Below are 20,589 nucleotides of genomic sequence, written 5' to 3'. Positions count from 1 at the left end.
TGCATTTGTTGGGGACTATTTTCAGCGGCGGATTAATCTACATTTGGTGCTTTGTAGTTTATTTTGACTCAATCCCACATGCACCGTCCTGCTGCCCCAGTGTGTGTGTTCATGGTGATGAAGGAAGATGTGTGGCTCGCTGATGAGTTGTTAATAATAATAATGAGCTCCATCTGGCTGTGATACACACTTGTTATTAGTCAGAAGAGCAGCTTCTTTTTCAGGCCGTGAGGTTCCTCCTCTGCACTCCTTGAATAATAGTTTGGTTTCTGTGTGTGGCATAAAGAAACTACAGATTGCATTTCTTGTATAATGATAAACAAATGAACCTTGAACTTGAATCTACCAGGACAGATGATTTTATCTACTTCCCGTTAACCCGCAGGTTAAAACCAAGCAGCGGTTAAACTGACTGCAAACACACTTTGAACCGCGGAGGATGATTTAAATACAAACTCGACTTCTCACTGGGTCAAGTGTCCGTTTCTACGAGGAGAAGATGAATATTGATCGTCCTCTCTGTTGGTCGACATTTACCTCTGACCTGCTTTCTGTCTTTGAATTCAGCTCAGATGAGCAGACATCATGCTGGCAGTAAGTAAAAGTAGTAATAAAACAGAGTTATTACTGCGTTTTACGAGTAAAACTTCTGCCATCATCAAAATGTACTCAATGTATCATAGTAAAAGTACTCACGCAGAATGGCCGCTTACTGCTATTGATGCATTAACATGTAATCCCTCTGAAATGTATTGAAATTGAAGTAGAAAGAAGTAAAAAGTACCTCAAACTTGTACTTCCTTAATTTCCACCACTGCGGTGTTGAGGTGACGCTCAGCTCGGTCCCTCATTACTGCTCTATTGTGTCCACACAAAACAAATATTATGGTTTTTGCTCACTGTAGAAAAACACATTGTATTGGTGTTCGGTGATTTAAGTAAAGTTGATTAAAATGTTGGACGACGGCTGTGAAAGTCCCATTTTCATAACCACATGTGGTCTTTTATTGAAAATATACGAGAGGGAGGATTTTATTTTGTGGTGTAACCCCACTGAAGAAATACATTTAGTGTTTCATATCATGTTGCATCTTTCATATCTAACTTATTTGGTTAATTTTCAAATGGAGTCTGGTGTGTTTAGACTGTGGCTTCTTTTTCTGCCTATGGGTCAGTATTTATGACATACGAGGTCTCGTTACAGCCCTGACTAACAGCGCTCAGAATCAATTTTTTCTTCACAAGCTCTTTGTGACCATCAGATAAAACAAAAGGACCCTTCAGGCCCAATAAAGGGAAGCATGACTTACATGCTTTCACATTTTGATTCCCCCCTCTGGCTCCGCGTCGAGCTGACGACGCAGCGTGACACAGTCGGCTTCACGTTCACAGCGTAAACATGAAGCTGAACCAAACTGCAGGCGTGACAGCGACACATGATGAAGGAAAAACCTTGACTGGACCTGAACTGAAAACAGCCAAATCACAAGCAAACGGCTGCTTCTCAACGATCTGCCAAAGGCGCTTTCTAGTTTTGGTCACGGCTGTAAATATGTGGTGCTATAATACGTGTACCACGTGTTGCTCTGCGGCTGTAAACACGACTCTTTATGTCGCCGTTAAATTGAACTCTTAAATCTGGGTTTTAAAGTCAGAAATCGATCCTGGCTCAGTTTGTTGGACTCCCACACAGATGTTGAGGAATGACATCATGCGACCTGATTGGCTACATGCTTGATTGATTAGCTGTAATATTTCCTTCCCGGTCATATTTTCATTTCCTCGGCTTGCCCCCCCCCCCCCCCCCCCCCCGCGGCGCTCTGACTCGCCGCTGATGGAAACAGCTTTTTAAATAAAAACCTGTATTATGACTAAATTGCTTTATCAGGAGCAGACGCTTTATCATCGTTGTGCTTGTTATTGGAGAAACACTTTGTTTCTATTAAAGCGTCCAGCCGTGCAGAACCACAGTAACAGGGATTTAAAAAGGCCATGTTGCTGAGAAGCAGACTGTGTGTGCGTGGGGGAGATAAGGTGTTTTGGTGTAACGCGTTCTCTATTGGAAGTAAATCACAATGTACTTCTGCAGAAACAAAGCAGGAGGAAGTGTGTGTGTGCTATGATTTAAAGTTCTGCAGCGTTCACTGTTTCTCACGAGTTCTCTCCGAGTTCGTCTGTCGGGGGGGTTTCTGAGCAAATTTGAGGAAGAATTAATTTCTAATTGTATTGTGTTTTGAGGCGACTCGCTCGCTGCATCGAGGACAAGACGAAACAGGATTTTACCTGCTGAACTGCAGGAAAACACTTTTAGAAAAGGAGGAATCAGATATCGATCCACGCGAGTGGAAGAAGGTGGAAGAGTTCAGGAGGAGACCTCGCAGTCAGGACTTCCTCCTCCTCAAAAGCCAGTTTTAACTCTGTTCTTATGCACACGCTGAATGTCCAAACGTGTTTTAGGTTATGTAAAGTTTTATACAATAAAGAGAAACAAGATGGCTGAGCCCTGAGAACTGAGCAGCAGACACATCTTTAGCTACGAATATTTGTTTCAAACATTCCCATCGGGTGTTCACCAGCGCTTCAGAGCAGAGTTAAGAAGAGCTGCTGGTTCTGGAACTTTTTATTTCAAGCTTTGTGCATTTTTCAAACCATCCACTGGGTTTTTGAGTGATATATTTATACATCACTCAGAAACCCCGTCAAAAACCCCGTCCTGCTGCCCCAAATATTCACTAGAGCACCACATGTAGATTAATCCACCGCTGAAAATAGTCCCCAACACATTTTTCTGTTTCCCTGTAGTTCTATCTGACAGTGCAGCCATTTTATTCTGCCACCAACACAATGAAGCTGAATGGGCTTTTGTTTAAGTTACTCTCTAAGTCAGCAGCTACTCTGGATAATCCTCAGACCTCTCCGTCCACTGAGAGCTCGTCTAACAGGTGTAAAGTTTGATTTAATAGCCACAGTTTGTTTTCATCTCTTAGAACAGACCGTTTGTTTTGTTGTATTTAGTGTCTGAAGATTCTTAAACATTTTACTCTGAAACTTCTGTTTCCCAAAGTTTAATGGGTTTGGACTTTTTTCTCCTCCTTTAAAAAAAAAAAGGATATATATAAATTAAATGAATGAATATATTATGAATTAAAGTCTTTTACTCACCATGTTCCACTTTGGGAAGAGGAAGTCAGTGCCGACGTACTCGAAGAAATGAGCAAAACCTTCTTTTAACCAGACGTCCTCCCACCAGACCGGAGTCACCAGATCACCAAACCACTGAAAGACACAGAGAACACGTTATTTAATATTTTATATCAGTTTCTGTCAAATAATTTCATCTGAAAAGATTCATAAAATCCTGCGGACAACTTCTGGTGGTGCGTTTAAAGGAGCAAAATCAGTAAAGTCGTCAGGACACACGCTGCTTTCTACTAACAATCCCATAATGTGCTGCATTTCATTATGTTTATGTGACAAATACCTCGACACCTGATGCAAAATGCTAATGTTTGCTAATTAGCAGTCTTGTCTCATTAGTTTTGCAGATATTTGATCATAAATCAAAATGTAGGACACATTATAATTTTGACCTGGTGGTGGCGCCAGAGTTCATCCTCTGGGGACCTTGAATGTCGGTACAATATTTCAATAGTTGTTGACATATTCCAGCCAGAGTCCTCCTGAAGGACTGACGTGGTCTCCGCCCGATGACGCCAAACCAGCAGAGACCAGCAGAGTCCTGAGCCGACAGAGGAGGCTCATTCAAAGGGCATGCTGCCACCTGATTGGACGGTGTGTCTTTTCTCAGGGCGCCTCAGAGCCTCTTCGGGGCGAAAACAACGGTGAAGTTTAATAAAGGCGGCGCACGTAGGAAAGAGAGCGTGGACTGAACTTTGCTGATAGCGAAACGTTCGGCCACCAGAGTAATACGTTTGGACCCCGTCTGTTTACTGGCAACACAGCTTGAATCAAAACGGCGTAACGTTTGGGAACAAATGTGTGTCCCTGCCAGCTTTGTCTCTGAGTCGGAGTGTTGCCTTTAAACCTTCAGCTGCAGCGTGGATGGCTGACGGTCTTAAAAAAGAAAAGTTTACCTCTGAATTCACTTTAAAGCACCATTAAAGGAAAAGGCACACTCTGCAGTTTCCATCCTGAGAGGGACTGTGTGTGTTTTAAATACTTGGCAGCGCTCAGTGTTTCTGCAGTAAATTGTCCTTCAACTGATCAAAGTGTGTGTGTGTGTGTGTGTGTGTGTGTTTCAGTCACATTTGGATCATTTTGCAGTTTAAACAGGTCGAGTTTAATTACGAAGCCCGACAACAACATGGCCTTTGTACAGTTAGAGTCACGGGAGCCAACTGGAGCTCACCGGGGACAGAATCAAGCGCCACCACAGAGCTTCAGAAGCCGACGATCGATCGATCAAATGAGGGAGGATCAAACGCTGGATGGAAGACGCGTCGTGTTGCCAGCTGTAGATCTTGTAGATCTTGTTTTATTTCGTCGTCGCACAAATCGCCGGTTGTTTTTCTTTCCATCAGATGCTGTTGTTTAAATGTTCAGATTGTTTACAGGTGTAGTCATTGTGTCAGTGAATTTGATAAATTGAGTGTTTTTTTTCCAACTTTTAAACATTTCTCATATCAACAGCAAAGTTCAGAAGTACAACTGGGGAACTCAGATGTTTCTGAAAAGCTCCAATACGAATATGATTCTTTACATCAGCTGAAGTCATTCAAGATAATTAAACTCAAGTTTACATGATATGGAGTTATGTTGTCGATACACAGTATTTTTAAAGCATTACTCTTCAGTTGTCTAATGATGTGATCACACACACGCTCTCCTGTTAGCTTGTTGCTTCTTTTAGCAGTTCATCATAGTTCCAAATCAAATTTAAATAAAGAAATATATGAAAATAAAATCTATAATAGCTTGGTGCATTTTTACCATCTAAGACTTATTTCTCAGCCTTTTGTTTAACTCCAGTTTCATCTGTATCCTCCTAATTTATTATGTTTATTAAATTAGCTTATCTAGTTATTTACTATAACAAACCTACTATCTTCAGTCTGCGGCTCATAAATCCTGCAGACGTCGTGAAGCAGAAAAACGTGTCCAGCCATGAATACCAACTTCTATACTTTCTCTCCCTGGCAGCTTGACTCCGAGTCTGGGCAGGGATTCAACCCGACCACCCTGAGGGAGCTGGCAGGCTGTTCAGCTGCTGCTGCCTGGCTCAACAGGCACTGGATCTGTATCTGTGTGAGGCAGAGCTGCAGTCACACCGGAGACCACTGCACTTTATGGAAAACAATACGCTGCCAGAGGAAGTTCTACTTGCTCCAGGAGGCGTGTGAAAATCAACGTGGACAGTTCAGGAGCTCAAATCTGTTTGTCTGCAACGCTGCAGAACTCAATTTAAAACATCTCACTTTTAAAACAAAGATATCTTAAGACGCTGAAAAACATGATCCTCAGAAGGTCACTGGGGTCAAATTGAGATCCGGGTGTTTCCCGGGAATTCTAACCAACATCGACTCACCTTTCCCAGGAAAAACATCTGTAGGAAGTCTGGATTTTTCACATCTGCACTGAATGTTTTTACTGAAACAACCACAATGCACCCTGGTGTCCCTAAATACTGAAATGCAGTTAACACAGTGATTATAACTGGATCAACTCATCTGCTGCAGTGAGTCTATGTTCCCATCGGGGGGGGAAGTTATTATAAACAAGCTAAACAGCTTGGTGGCGGGGCTTTACAACCTGAACAGCATACAAAACTGTTCTTAGACCCTCGACTCAGACAAAGACAAGCGAGGACAAAACCTCGAGAGGACCAAAACAACAGTATCATTACAATAAGAAAGTAAACATATATGAAGAATGTGGATCAGGGAGGTCAGAGGCTCTCAGCGCTGCACGTATTCTTCAGTCACATAATAATCAGCTGGCTGATGAAGACATGCAGGCCTCCTCTTCATGACCCCACATGGGGGGCAGAGTGACATTCAATGTGTGGAAGCGAAATATCATCCAGACAAACCAAAACAATCTAAACTAAAAAATCAAAGTACACATCAAACAAATGTTTTGCAAAGATGGTTTCTGTCACACATGGTTTCTATACACAGTCTGTGGTGGAGACGCGTCGGCCATCTTTATATACAGTCTGTGGTGGAGACGCGTCGGCCATCTTTATATACAGTCTGTGGTGGAGACGCGTCGGCCATCTTTATATGCACATGTATAATATTATATATATTATATACATATATTATAGTATTATATTTACAAGTCACCAGGAAGAAGAAACAGAGATAAAAACGACTGATTGGAGACGGAAACGTTCATCACCAACATGTTTCGTGAGATTTTTCCTTTAAAGGTTTCTGTTTCATTATTAAGCGTTCTGATGAAAGAATGAACCTCCGCTCGGCAGGGAAATTAATTTTTTTTCCTCCAACAGACAAACTGCTGCTAAGCTCCTCTTTCAAGAAAACGTGGCAGTTTACATTTGATTTCTGTTCTCCTGCTTTGAGAGGACTGTAGCCTTTATCCAGCTGGCTGCTAATGTTAGAAGTGGGTCAGTAAGTTTTCAGTTTTCATCAAATCGGTTTCATGCTGGCACCGTTTGTTCAGGCCTCCTGACAAATAGAAAATATAATTAATGTTACACTGGAGAGACTTTTAGTTTCATAGTGAAAGAAAATAATAAATCCTGTGTAGCTGTTACTACTTCTGTAATAATTTAAAATGAAGACTTTTGTAGTTTTTACAACACACTTCTCCTCGCTTGTCTTCATTAGCTCTTCTGTCATCTCTCATCCCGTTTCAGCCTCATTAAAACATAAAAAGGCCTCCAGTGGGTCGGCCATCTCTGCTGGGGGAAGTTGCTATGGTTCTGCTGTTACCATGGCTACACAAGTGCATCGTGGGTGGGCAGGTAGGGGGTGGGGGGGGGGTGGGGTGGGGGGTGAGGGGGCAAAAAGGAAATAATGCTGAACCCGAAAGACTGCTGAGGCGGAGGATTCAGGGAGGAAAAGTCCGACATCAGGAAGAATGATGATGAGTCAGAAAGCAGAGACGGAGGGAAGATTTAGAAAAAGCCAGAAAATACCAGAGACAGATGGATGAATGCTGAGCAGAAACACAGCGAGCTAACACACACACACACACACACACGCAGTTTTTACTTCTGGGGGTCACCGCTCCAACCGGGGGGGGGGGGGGGGGGGGCAATGAACTGTGCTACAAAATAATATTAAATAAACGATGAAATCATATGAATCAAAAATATGATCATTTTGTAGTTTTGTAAAAGTGAGAAGCCTTGATGGTGCCCTGATTTCATCTGTTTCATCATGTCGTGACGGAACATTTTATGTTTTAAAGGGCACTTCTTCTCCTCTTTTAGCTTTTTAGTTTTGATTTTAAGGGACATTTATTTATGATTCGGTCTCACTTCTCAAACCTACTTTACGCTACACGTCCAGCACCAAACAGCAGGTTGTTCTTTATACTACAACCGCAGCCAAGAAAAGTTAGCGATTAGCTTAAGAAAGTGGAACATGTAGCATGAGTTGGTGAAGCACAGAACAAATAGAACTAAAGCTCAAGTCAATATTGGCATTCAATTAATCAGAAACCTAATAAATCTAATAACACATCATGATCAATGCTGTGTATCTTCGACTGATGCTCAAAGCCAGCGTCTTCTTCAGCTGAATATTGTAATTTAACACAGCTTCAACAACCTCCACCAATCAGAGGGTCTGTGAGTAACCCAGGGAATATCTCAGTCCTGACTGTCAACTCAGATTATAAGATATCAGGGCTGTGTTTATTGTTCGGTTGGCTTTGACCCCCCCCCCCCCCCCCCCCCCTTCATGCAGTTAAAGTGGCAGCTGGTTACATGTTGACCAGTATTTGCAGCAGCAGTATTGCCGAAGCCTCCAGCGATCCTCCATGTTACAGTGACACAGCAGCGTACTGGACGTCTTTTTTATTTTCAGAAATGACATTTACAGCAGCCGACGAGCTTAAAATAACGTTCACACATAACATTTAAAAGTAATTATGCATTAAAACAGACTGCTGTTTTCTGTTTGTTTCAACACCTTCATTCCTTCCTTCCTTCATGTCTCTATCTGTCTGCCTGTCTCACTTCCTGTCTGTCTTTCTTTCCGTCTCTCTCTCCTAGAACAAAGCAGATCTGTGCCTTTGATCATCCTCCTCTTCCTCTCCTCCCCCCATCTGACCCTCACTGATAAATATTCATCCCTCTCTCCTCGGCAGAGGGACTGAATGTGATTTTCGCTTTCTGTTTGGATGGAGCTCCTCGCAGCTCTACGACAGCCAACACCAAATGAATCTACGTTGTCATTTGGCACAAACACTGTTTACATCTACACATCTGTGGAGCTATGAAGGCTTCCACAGTGTCTCCAACCCTGACTGGCTGAATTTGAAATGAACACTATCAACAACAGTCGCAACAAACTCTCAAACCTCCAGCTTAATTAATCCTGCTGTGACTGTTGGGTCGGGGATTTAACTGCGGCCAAGTGCTGGTAAGTTTTGTAACTTTACAAGGAGGATACAAAACATGCTGGTCTGCGCTAGAAGGACCTGCCTGTAGAGTTCTGGACCAGTTCAATGTGAGCTAAAGGCCTTGCCACTGTAACAGCTGGATCAGCCAGCAGAGATCTGGACCTTTTGGGTTAGGGCTTGCTACACATTTCTTATCAGGTGGACCTGAGATAAGAACCCCTCTCTATCTGGATGAGTTCTGCACCAGTTGGATCAGTATGAGTAAGAGCCTTCCTGCTGAATTCTGGACCTGTTCAACTGCATCAGGGCCAGTTGGACCTGGGATAGCATCCTTTCTATCGAAAAAAAACCTGCTGGGTCAAGGCTGAGATGCCTGTTAGAGTTTTGAATCAGTTGAAGCCAGACTGAGAGACTTGCTGCAGAGATCTGGCTTAGTTGAATCTGGACTAATAGCTCAGCTGTGGTTTTCTGGACCACTTGGACACAAGATAATAATCTCACAGTATCTGGACCAGTTGTATCTGGTATAAGAGTGTACCTGCAAGCTCTAGACCAGTTGTTTCCAGGCTAAGATGCTCTTTTGCAGAGTTTTGGTGACTAAAAACCTCACAGCATCTGGACCAGTTCTAGACCAGCTGGATCCATGCTAATAGGCTTGTTACAGAGTTTTGGGCCACTTAGATCCAGGCCAAGAGCCTAGTTGCTGAGTTCTGGACATGGTGAACTTAGGCTAAGCCTGGCTGTGGAGCTATGCAACCAACCAAAATATTTCAGCAACACCAACCTGGTCTGTAAAGGAGGAGGAGGAGGAGGAGGAGGAAGAGGAGGTAAGAGACAGAAAGACAGACCTGAGCAGAGAGACAGTTTGTCAGACAGACGGTTAGAGTGCTCAGCTCTGTGACTCTGATCGTTTCTCTTTATATTCTTGTTTTCCTGACAGTCCTGCTGCACTCCCATTATTCACTGTGTGTGTGTGTGTGTGTGTGTGTGTGTGTGTGTGTGTATGTGTGTGTGTGTGTGTGTGTGTGTGTGTGTGATGTTTAAATTGCTATATAAAGCCGGCTGGCAAAACCAATCTGTCACAACCATGAAACCTTTGATTTACAACAATAAAACTACACAGCTCAGTGGATGTGTGTGTGTGTTTGTGTGTGTGTTTGTGTGTGTGGGTGTGTGTGTGTTTGTGTGTGTGTGTGTGTGTGTGTGTGTGTGTGTGTGCGTCGATGCATCCTGTCAATTTAACTGAAACAAAAGCAAAGCGAATCAGAGCAAAACGGTTCAGCCGGAAGAGAGACAGACCGAAACAAGGAGAGAGACAGGAAGCGGTTTGATGAGTCTCAATATGTAAAACTAAACGTTAAACACTGTATTGAACTAACGGCGCCTCCAATAAGCCACAACTACCCGACATAAACATACAAACAACATCAATAAATGATTGCTTTCTTAAATAAAATATGACAAAAGTGCTGAATGTTATTTCTATCATTTAAATGCACTATTTGTTTGGGACTATTTTCAGTGGAGGAGCAATACACATTTGGTGCTGTAGTTAGTATTCATGTCAGCAGGATGATCTTTAAGTGACTTGCGTTAGTTTAGAATTACAGCTTGCTTGGACTCATTGGATTAGACAACAGAAGTTTGTAGAACGATGACATGTTACGATCCCATCTTATGATTGTTCAGGCAACACGTTGTCTTTGTCTATGATCTGTGATATACATACGGGAACGAACCGGAAGGTGGATGAAGATGATGATGGATCAGGTGGGAACAGTGTGAGCAACGTGTTCGTGTGTCCGTCACTCAATGCTGCCTGACTTCCTGTTTATGTCCCTCAGCTCAAAGCCCATTGGTTCCTACTGAAGACGTAAATATATCGTTTCACTTTGGAAAAAAAAGTCTCAGTATTCTCCTAAAACAGCTGGGGACTATTTTTAGTGGCGGATTAACACACATTTGGTGCTCTAGTGAGTATTTGGGGCACACAATGCGTGAGGCTCTTTGATGTGTTTTTATTAGCTTTTGGAATAAGATACATCAGGCTTTGGATACACACACACACACACACACACACACACACACACACACACACAGTACTTGTTAGTAGGATAAATTCATTGTTGGTGTTGATTTGTTTATGTTTATTAACAATACAAAAAATATACACTAGAATAGAGACCACCTTTTATATAGTTATATATATACCAGTACACAACATTCCCAATATTATATATACTTACATCATATATAAGTATATATATATAAATATGATGGTGAAGGTACATGATGTGATTATGTTACTTAGAGTATCAGTGTAGCGTTTGAGGTTCATTATAGCTGTTTAGTACAAGATGTGTGTGTGTTTCTGAATGTGTATATATATATATATATACACACACATAGTGTGCAGCCTCACTAATAACCCTCACACACACACACACACACACACACACGTACAAACAGACACACAAACAGTGTTAGATGTTTGTTTATGGTCTGTTAATTAGCCTCGGACATGAGCAGGAGGCCGCACGACACACACACACACACACACACACACACACACACACACACACTAAGCATGACTGTATTCCTCTCACACATTATTATTGATTAAACTCTGCTGTCCCTCAGTGCTGAAACAGAAGAGGCGGCTGTGGGAAGACGTTTGTGTCCAGCTTAATAAACCACCCGAGGAAAATGTTTTCTTCAAGTTTCACACATGTAACTTTAATTGTGTTTTTAAGAAATAACCTTACATATAACCTGCATGACCTTTTCCTCTAGCGCCACCAGCAGGGCAACATTTTCATTTGTGCCTCAACTGGACTTCATGTTTTAGCCTAATGAGAACATGTTAGCATGCTAACACTCTTAACTATGGAATCTAGCTTAAAGCACTGCTGTTCCTCAACCTGATCCCTCTGCAGAGACTGTTTTGTTTTCAAAGGTTTGCAAGTTTACAGATTTTCTATATTTCATTGAATTTGTGGTGACAGATTTATCATGAGTTGAATCTTTACTTTGGTTGTTCAAGACTAAAGGAGGTGGACAAAACAAAGAACAACAATTCCTGGACTTTTTACAACTTTTTTAGGCGGTCACGGATCAGAGGGAAGAAACAAGCCTGTGACTCCGAACTGAAGTGATGGAGAAGGAAGGCTGAGCTTCAGCGTGAGTCAAATATAAAATAAAAACAGAGAGAGAGCGAGAGAGAGGTGAAGCAAACATAAAGAGAAAGAGAAAGAGTGAGACGAGTGGAGAGAGAGAGAACAATGAGATGATTTATGGCTCCTTGTATTCTAATGAACTCTATGCAAACATGGTCTGCAGTAATAAATTATCCACTTTGAACCAAAACACTGCAGAGAAAAATATACAGCCTGACAGCTCCAACACACACACATACCACATTATGTGTGTGTGTGTGTACTCTTGTACTTCTGTCCTTGTGAGGACCGAGTGTACAGACAGACCTGTACGTAACATTTTGTTGATACTTCATAAGCAGGTGTTATTTTCATATTAAAGAGTTTCATGGTCCTAAACTACTTGACATCGTGAACAGAATTTAAATCTGTCTCATTGATCAAGAAGCAGGTTTATTGAGACAGAAAGCATGAAGGTCGTCACTGCTGAATGCTTTTGTTACAGTGGAGAAAACAGGAAGGTCACACATCGAGGTAATTTATGTTCAGCTACAGGAAAATCTTTCATCAAAGGCTAACGATCCACCGACACGAACCTTATTGTATCCCTTGTGTTAACCTTGGGTCATATTTTTATTTGTTAACTTTGAAAGAAATGTTAGTTTACTACACCAACCAGTAGGAGGAGCTGCAGCCTGTAACAAATCAGCACATCTCCAGCTGCGAAGACTACGTCAGAGAGCTGAGGAAGACGCTACATCAGGTACACCAATAACAACAGAAGGTTTGAGACAGACATCGTCTCCAGCGGGCTGTAAAACAGATGACTGACAGTCGTCCTCTTACATGTCAGCATGACCCCTCTTACACCTAACGGGAGGAACATACCACCTGCTGGGCTGTCAGTCATCTTTGTTTCTGTTATGGAAACATCAGGTTCCTCCTAAACTTTCTGTTGGTGAAGACTCTCAGTCATCCAGGTCATGAAATATCTAGTCACTAATGACCTCAAAGAACCATCCAAAGAGCTTAAAAAGCTGAAGCTGTGAAGCTATACAACAGCTAATTCAGTTGCCCCTGACTTAGTACCTAAAACCTAATGAAAGTCATTCAAACCACCTCAAGAACTCTTGGGATCTCTTCATGAAAGACCATTGAAACCATTTCAAGAACTTCTGTAACTGCATCCAATACTGCTGAAACCTCTCCAAGGCCTGGAACAACAACTAAATCTGAAGAGACAAACAGACGATTGAAGCTGCCGAGACATGCTTTATTTCAAAACCTGTAATGCCTCTTTCAAATAGATCTAACTTGGGGCACTTACCCAAACCCATCCATCTATCCTTTATCTATAACAGGACAGGTCGCCAGTCGGTCACAGAGCTGACAATCATTCCCAAACCCATCATGCATAAGTTATAAATAAATAAACAAATAAAAATAAAGAAAACCTTTCTAAGAGGGACCCAGTCAGACCTGGTCCAAAATAGACCCAAGGATAACGAGGCCTGATCCACGATATGATCCGAACAAACCCACAGAGAGAGGACACCAATTACCTAAGCAGGTTGACTTGTGGTGAATCTGGGGCTTTGGGGTCCACTGAGAGCCAGGGTTTCTGGGGCAGTTGCCAGGCTGGTAATCCAGCCCTGCACCACAGTTCATGCTCTCTGTCACGCCTCAAAAAACACCTGTGATGACGACGACGACGACGACGCAGCACGTGATCAGAGCCGACAAGAGTCCTCTCGGATCCTCTTGGGCAAAGACCCATGATGGACAATAACCGAAGCAATCGACCCGGGTCAAGTCTCAGATACTAAGTGACCTGAGTGAATCACATTCATCACATAACTGATGATGATTTCCAGACCGGTCAGAAGGGGGTTTTGGTGATGCGTAGCTTCGGTCTTAAGGCGGTAAACATTAAGATGTTAGTAAAGGGAATATAGTACATCCACTGGGAATCCTCACAAGTGCAGTGATACGAATATGTGTGTGTGTGTGTGTGTTGAACGCCCCTGACTCTGCTGTCAGCCAGCCAGAATACATACTGTGCTGTTTCCTCCTGCATATGGTTGAATTAATTAGAGAGAGAGAGCGAGAGAGAGAGATCAACAGATGAAGAGAGTAAATCTGTTTTCCTGAATCTCGTCCCAGTGTTTTTCTTTGTCTGTTTTAATTAACAGACAGCTGATAGGAATAAATTGAGAGCATCTCCTGCCGAGTGTGTGTGTGTGTGTGTGTGTGTGTGTGTGCACGTCAGAATCACTTTAACCATTTGGTGGGTTTCATTTTACCGACTGTCAGTCCTACAGAGCACACATCTGGACACACCTGGGCAGAAGACACACAGCTTTATACTGTAGACGAACCAACGCTCCACATGTAACACCAGCTACATATCACCTTTATACATCAGCCGTGCACATCTGGAACCCTAACCCTAACCCTAACCCTAACCTGCCTTAATCACTTGGCCACATATCCTGTTTATGACCAGCACAAATCCCCTGAACACACCTGCTCACATCACCTGGAAATAACCTCCTTTCAGAGAGAGCAGCACGTAGTGGCCACCGGTGGTACTGCAGCTCCAGGTACTTCAGATACTGGCTTCGCACCGTTACACCTGGCTCTATTTTTGCTCTATTTTTGCTAAGTTTCGCACACATGCTCCACCTCCAACCTATTTTCATTGGTCAAAACATCTTATATGACCCACAGCACCCTTTTTATAAGGATATCATCAAAGAGGATGATGTGTGGGAGGAAATGAGGGAGCTGTTGGGAGTTACAAGAAAGTAAACTCTCCTCCAACTATATAGAGACGAGGCTGATGGAGGCTCACTGTACGTTAGGATGTGTTCCACATCATCTACTGTATAACTCCATCTGTGTTTCCCTCGGTTGATGGAGGAAAACAACCTCTTTGCTCACATTTCAGTCCACATGTTCTCCATCTGTTCACCTGACAACAACAACAGCAGCAGCAGCAGCAGCAGCAGTGTACAGTATGTGCTCTCTGAACCTGTCAACAACAACAGTGTGTATCCAACACTGCATCACTTTCATTTCTGTCACCAGCCTGATGTTAAAATCAAGTAAGTAAAATAAACGATTAACTTTTCTTGGTTTAATTCTAAAGTACATTTTGAATCAACTGTTGTTGAAATACATCTGTTCTTCACTAATATTATCTAACTTTACAAAAACAAAGTCTCAAACACCCAATAAATATTACACTAAACCATCATGCCAGTTATTTAGATTCATACACTTGAGTCTGAGATTACACTGGAATTTAATGCAAAGTGAACTGGCAACCCCCGAATCATAGAATCAGTGGACAGATTGTTGTCCCCACAACATGATGAATACATGACACACACACACACACACACACACACACGCACACACACACACACATACACGCAGCTCTCTAAACATTTTAGAATAAAAGTCTGTTTCTGTTTTCCAGTTAAACTCTTCACAACGAAGCTCGCTGATTATTGAAAGCTTCAAACAACCCTCTTTGGTTTTGTGTGTGTGTGTGTGTGTGTGTGTGTGTGTGAAAGAGAAATAAATGGATTCAGGATGAAATGGAGTGCAAAGCGGCAGACAAAACATCACTTTATCATCTTCCTTTCTTCTCAGTCTCCCCTCTAAACCAACACAGCAGATGAACAAAGACACAAACAGACAAACAAGAGACTCAAAACCCAACAAAAACACCAGAACTACATTTTTTATGACACATCCAATAATATTTATGACTTAATATGCTGTTGAGCATCACACTCTGAGGCTTAACATTATTAGTGATACAGTCTGTTTTCAGCTGCACACCAGCAGTAGCCTGAAGCCAACGTTCATCCAGACTCAGCAGAGAAATGTGGCCACATCCTGGAGGAAATTAAATGGAAGTGACGCGTTCTTCAGGCACCCAGAGGCGCCGCAATATTTATATTTATGTATATATTTCATTTTCATCAAAACGACTCCATACAGCGCCGCGATCACTAGACTGCTTAAAGGGCCAGTTCTCCCAAACTACAACAAACATCATTTAGTCGTATCCGACCGTTTCGTTTCACCTGCAGGTTTTACACAACGAGGATAACCAATACAAAGACGCCAAGATCTGAGTCACATGACACTTCATGGACCACGTTTAGCGGTGTAAAGGTAATTAACACAGGATTAAATAAAAGCGTGAATGATCGCCTCCATCTCAACTTGAGTTTAGCAATATTTACTGACTGTCCGGGGGCAACAAGTCAGGCCCCAGAACAGAGCCTTGGGGGACGCCACAAGTTGCAGATGAGGACACACAACAGTAAATAAGACTCGTCTCTGAGATGTAGCAGGAGAAGTGTCGTTTTCTGACAGAATAAACCCACTGATGGCTGGCTGAATGTGACAGTGACGCAGCCTTGTGGATGCTCCGGCTCTGAGCTCCAAAACAAACAGACCTGTTGTTGTTAAAGAGCCAGATTTGTAATCCTGAATGAAGCTCGGTGCTTCTGCTCTCTTTGTCTTTGTTCGTCTTTTTGTCTTTTAACGGATGTCGTCTCCATTCTGTCCCTCCTTCACTTTGTTTCTTCGCCTCTTTGTCTCTCCGTCTCCTACGCTCTGTCTTCTCTCTCTCTCCTTCTCGTCTGTATCGTTTAAGCTCGCTCGCCCGCTCTCTCTTTCTCTTTACTGACTGAAACCTTTAAATTTTCTTCTGCTTCATCGCGTTTGTCTGCTTGTCACGTATTCAATGTCTTACTGTAAAAACAGGATCATCTCTGCTGTTGTTGTTGCCTGAGGAGCTTTGTAACACACACACACACACACACACACACACACACATACACACTCACCGACAGCTCGTTGGCGTTGCAGTTGAAGCTGTTTTGACTTCTGTCACGTTCAGTCTGTTTACAACCGGATCATTTGCATCTGTTAAAGGAAAGTCTGGCTCCTTTTTTTCACCCTGGGACTCATTTCAGGGTTTACTATGAACTTATTTATTTCTATTTGAATTCAAAGTAACATGCAGCTGAATGTGAAAGGCCGTCAGTGATTTCACAGCAGCAGGTTCAGACTGTGTTTTGGTCTCTGCCAGATAACATACCATCAACAAATGGAGCCGCTGCAAGAGTATCACCTCCTGTAAAGGAACATTTTTAACCTCATGAACATTATTTAAAGCTCCTTGCTGGTGTTTCTACACGCCTCCACATGACGGGGGAGCGATGTGCAAGACAGCGTCATATTCAAGAGGAAATCAAAGAGAAACTACTGGAAAGCACTCAGAGGGGTAAACAAGTATTGTTTACTTCTGCTGGAAGCCAGAATCCCTTAAAAAACTTATTCTAATAATAATGTTGGAAAGTTTTTCAAAATACAGAAAATCATGGAATACATGTGCAGTTATCATTTTAACGTCTTCGCCAAATCTGATCAGTGTTTCTCAGCTTGAGGATGAACTTTCCGCCTGATTTCACTTAAGATCTGATCACATATTTCTATAATATTCTGCCAACTGGCGAACAAAAGAAAACAAACAAAAGGAACCGAAACAATCACCCCGTGGCCGAGGCAATAAGCAAACACAGGTGTTGTGAAAAGGATCATTGGAATAAAGCAGCTCCTTGTATTTTGGCACACGTTTTAGTGTGAAACATATCTTTTCTACATGATCTTGATCCAACACAGCGACAGAACCCGAGTCAAAAGACACTCAGCAGAGCTGTTACTGGCACACCACAGACGGGTTTAGCTTTGTGACTCATACACCGGGTTCTCTCGACTGGGACTGAGCCTTGTAAATTATTTCAGCTCCCAAAATCCTTGTTACCCTGGAAGAGACACTATCAAGCTGTTATGTTTAATCAGGAGCTTCAAACAAATATCAGTATTATGTATAAATATTTAATATCTCAGTATCAGAAACTCATTTAAAGAGCGCATTTAAAAAACAAACGTTGACCAAAGTGCTTTAGGGAGACATTTAAAATACAATTAAGAGATTAAATAGGTAAATAACTGAAGTACTTGATGGTTACATGTTTTTCCAGAAGTGAAGTATTAAAGTAATATGTCAGCTCTGCAGTAATGGCTGTATGTGTTTACCAGCTGTGGGTGTCACATTATTATGAGTCAGTGTTGGAAGTTTGAGCTCAGCAGCAGCTCAAAACGACACCTGACACTTCGGTCGACTTCAACTCACAGCTTGTTTTAACGTAATCATACGTGCACCAGCGGCAGCATTAAAGGTCCCGTGTTGTAGAAAGTGAGATCTCCACGTCTTGTTCGATTATAACGCAGCTCCAGGTGCTGCATGAATACTGTGAAAGCATCAAAACACTCAATGCACACAGCCCGTATTCAGACACTCTGCCTTTAAACCAGCCGTCAGGACTTCTGTAAGGTTGTGATGTCACAGCACTCAGCCACGCCCCCCAGCAGGTCATCCCGGTGTCAGGTGGAAGATGATTGCTTAATGATTTTTAATTCTTGACCTTTTGTCTAGCGCCACCATCAGGATGAAATGTCTGTTTTTGTTTCCATGCCTTGTGCTAATAACTGTTAATTTCCGAGGTTAATAATGAGCCCTCAAGCTCTAAAAGTTTCCCTACCTGGTGGCAGATTTCGTGGACGACCACCATGGTCAGCTCCATCTGATAGGACGACGACGACACATCGGCGTCCAATAGGATCTTCTGCTCCACGAAGACGCTCAGCCCCCAGTTCTCCATGGCGGCGTAGGGATGTTTGGGCACCGCCAATAAGTCTGAAAACCACACACGACAACACAATACGGCTTTTCAACACTGAATGTGTTCCTCCATTAATAAACTCCCAGTCAGCTTAATTCAGCGAGAATCCACCATTAAAATAAAAAGCAACGGCCGCTCTGACAGGATGACTGCTGGCATCACAGCAGATCCCATTTTGGGTTAAAATTAAACTCATGAGTCATTTTAACAACCTGCCAAAGAATCCTTTTATCCCCACAACATGGGTATATGGAGTCTTCAGATACAACTCTACATATATCTGTATGAGCGAGGGAAGCCGACGGAGAGACCAGGGAGGACATGGAGGAAGAAGACGAGCAATACAGTGAGGAGAGAGGATGAAGAGGAGGAGAAAGAGAAGGAGGAGTTTATCTTCAGTAAAGACTAATTCAATGTCAAACCTCAGCAAAAGTAGAGGAACCTCGCTGGGCAAATAGTCAAATAGTGTTAATTAGTAAATGTTAGCATGCTAACACATTTAACGATGATTGTAAACATGGTAAATATTGCACCTGCTAAACATCAGAATGTTAGCATTGTCATTGTGAACATATTAGCATGCTGATGTTAGCATTTAGCTTGAAGCAGCCTCAGAGAGCTGCTAGCATGGCTGCTCAGTAGATTAGGATACATTTGGTACATTTGTAGTTTTAACACTCTTGGACAGATCCGAGGGATGTTGAACCATCTTGAAGAGACATTCTGAGCCTTTGTTGTGTAAAATCATCTTCCCATCATGCTTTGAGAGATGCAATAATCGGGTGTAATGTTAGCTGAGCCCCATTTTTATTTTTTAGCCTAAAGTTGTTTACATTTATTTGTCTTTCTCCTCAAAATGTATTTATACACGGCTAATTTATGACAACAAATATGTATGTTTTTATGCACATAATGAGGACAACAGTTAGAGAGTTGGTAGAGACCAAAAACAGAGCGTAAAACTGACGGATCAAGAGTCAAATGTGGCTCCATTCAGTAGAAAGGTGGAGTTGTTTAAAGTGAAAAGGGAAAATAAAAGAGGAGGAGCAGGAAATGGGTTTCTTTTAAGAGAGGTTTGATTAAAAAGGAGGAGAAGAAAGAGAGGAGGTGAAAAGGTGAAAATGAGCTTTCTCACTTGAACAGAAACTTGATTGTTTTTCAGGAGGAAGAACTTCTGTTTCTCTGCTGTAAATGAGTGAAAAGTGTTCAGGTCCTCATTTAAATTTAAAATCAGACTCTTTGGCATTTCAGCTGCGGCGACCTCCGTCAGTGTTACAGGGTCACATGTGCAGACGACAGTATGTTCACTGTTGTACCGGAAGCTTTTCTTTTCTTCAGTTTTCACTCTCGATAGAAAGAGGAGCAAAGACAGAAAATGTAGACGTAGACAAGTATATTTTCCTACAAATTAGAGCTTTGTGATGGTTTAATGTAAGATATCCTAACGGCTACAGGCCAGGTCTCTCTGAACACATTCACTCTCCTCAGAGGATGAACCTTTTGGATTTTAATGATCACGTGACTTCTTCATTTGCCCCAAACTCACAACAAACTTCACATTTTTATCCCCACTGCTGGTCAGGCTGCGCGTCGGCTCATCACTGCTGCTCGGTACAAAACATCTTTACAGACTTTCATTTTAGTCTGTTCTTAATGAAACAAGGAGCAAGGTGTTGTTGCCTGGAGAGTGCTGAAACTCTCCAGGCAACACTTTCAAGTCTCAGTTTGTACATGTAGTTTCAGTGTCTCCACGTGGACAGCTGTCAGTCTGAAACTGTCAGTCATCTGAGCAGGGAATGACATCACTGCAGTCTGACAGCTGTCAATCATCACATTATCTGCAGGTTATTGTTGCTGCTCTTGTAGCTAAAACACACACTGACGCACACACACAGACTACTGCAAATGTTTACACACACATACTTTTATGACTCGTTGTCAGGAGTGTTTCACACACACACACACACACACACACGCACACGCACACACACACACACACACACACACACACAGCAGTACTCGACTCTTCCTCTCACTCTGTATTCAGTCCGTCCTCCTCTGTAATCACAGCCTAGCAAACAGCTCACTGTGTGTGTGTGTGTGTG

General features: G+C 42.4%; 1 protein-coding gene across 1 annotated transcript in view; it reads right to left on the bottom strand.

Annotated features, from left to right (window-relative positions):
* The window catches only part of LOC139305172 (thyrotropin-releasing hormone-degrading ectoenzyme-like), a 108,953-nt gene that overhangs the window by 33,668 nt on the left and 54,696 nt on the right, over nt 1-20,589 (bottom strand). Inside the window, exons 5-6 of the mRNA XM_070929119.1 lie at nt 18,344-18,498; nt 3,163-3,276 (exon numbers count right to left, since the gene is read on the bottom strand). Coding sequence (XP_070785220.1) covers nt 3,163-3,276; nt 18,344-18,498 — 269 coding nt within the window. The remainder of the gene's footprint in view (nt 1-3,162; nt 3,277-18,343; nt 18,499-20,589) is intronic.

Source organism: Enoplosus armatus, chromosome 22, assembly GCF_043641665.1.
Source record: "Enoplosus armatus isolate fEnoArm2 chromosome 22, fEnoArm2.hap1, whole genome shotgun sequence".
Lineage (NCBI taxonomy): Eukaryota > Metazoa > Chordata > Actinopteri > Centrarchiformes > Enoplosidae > Enoplosus > Enoplosus armatus.
The sequence above is the reverse complement of the archived record's forward strand: the minus strand, read 5'-3'. Positions and strand labels throughout refer to the sequence as shown.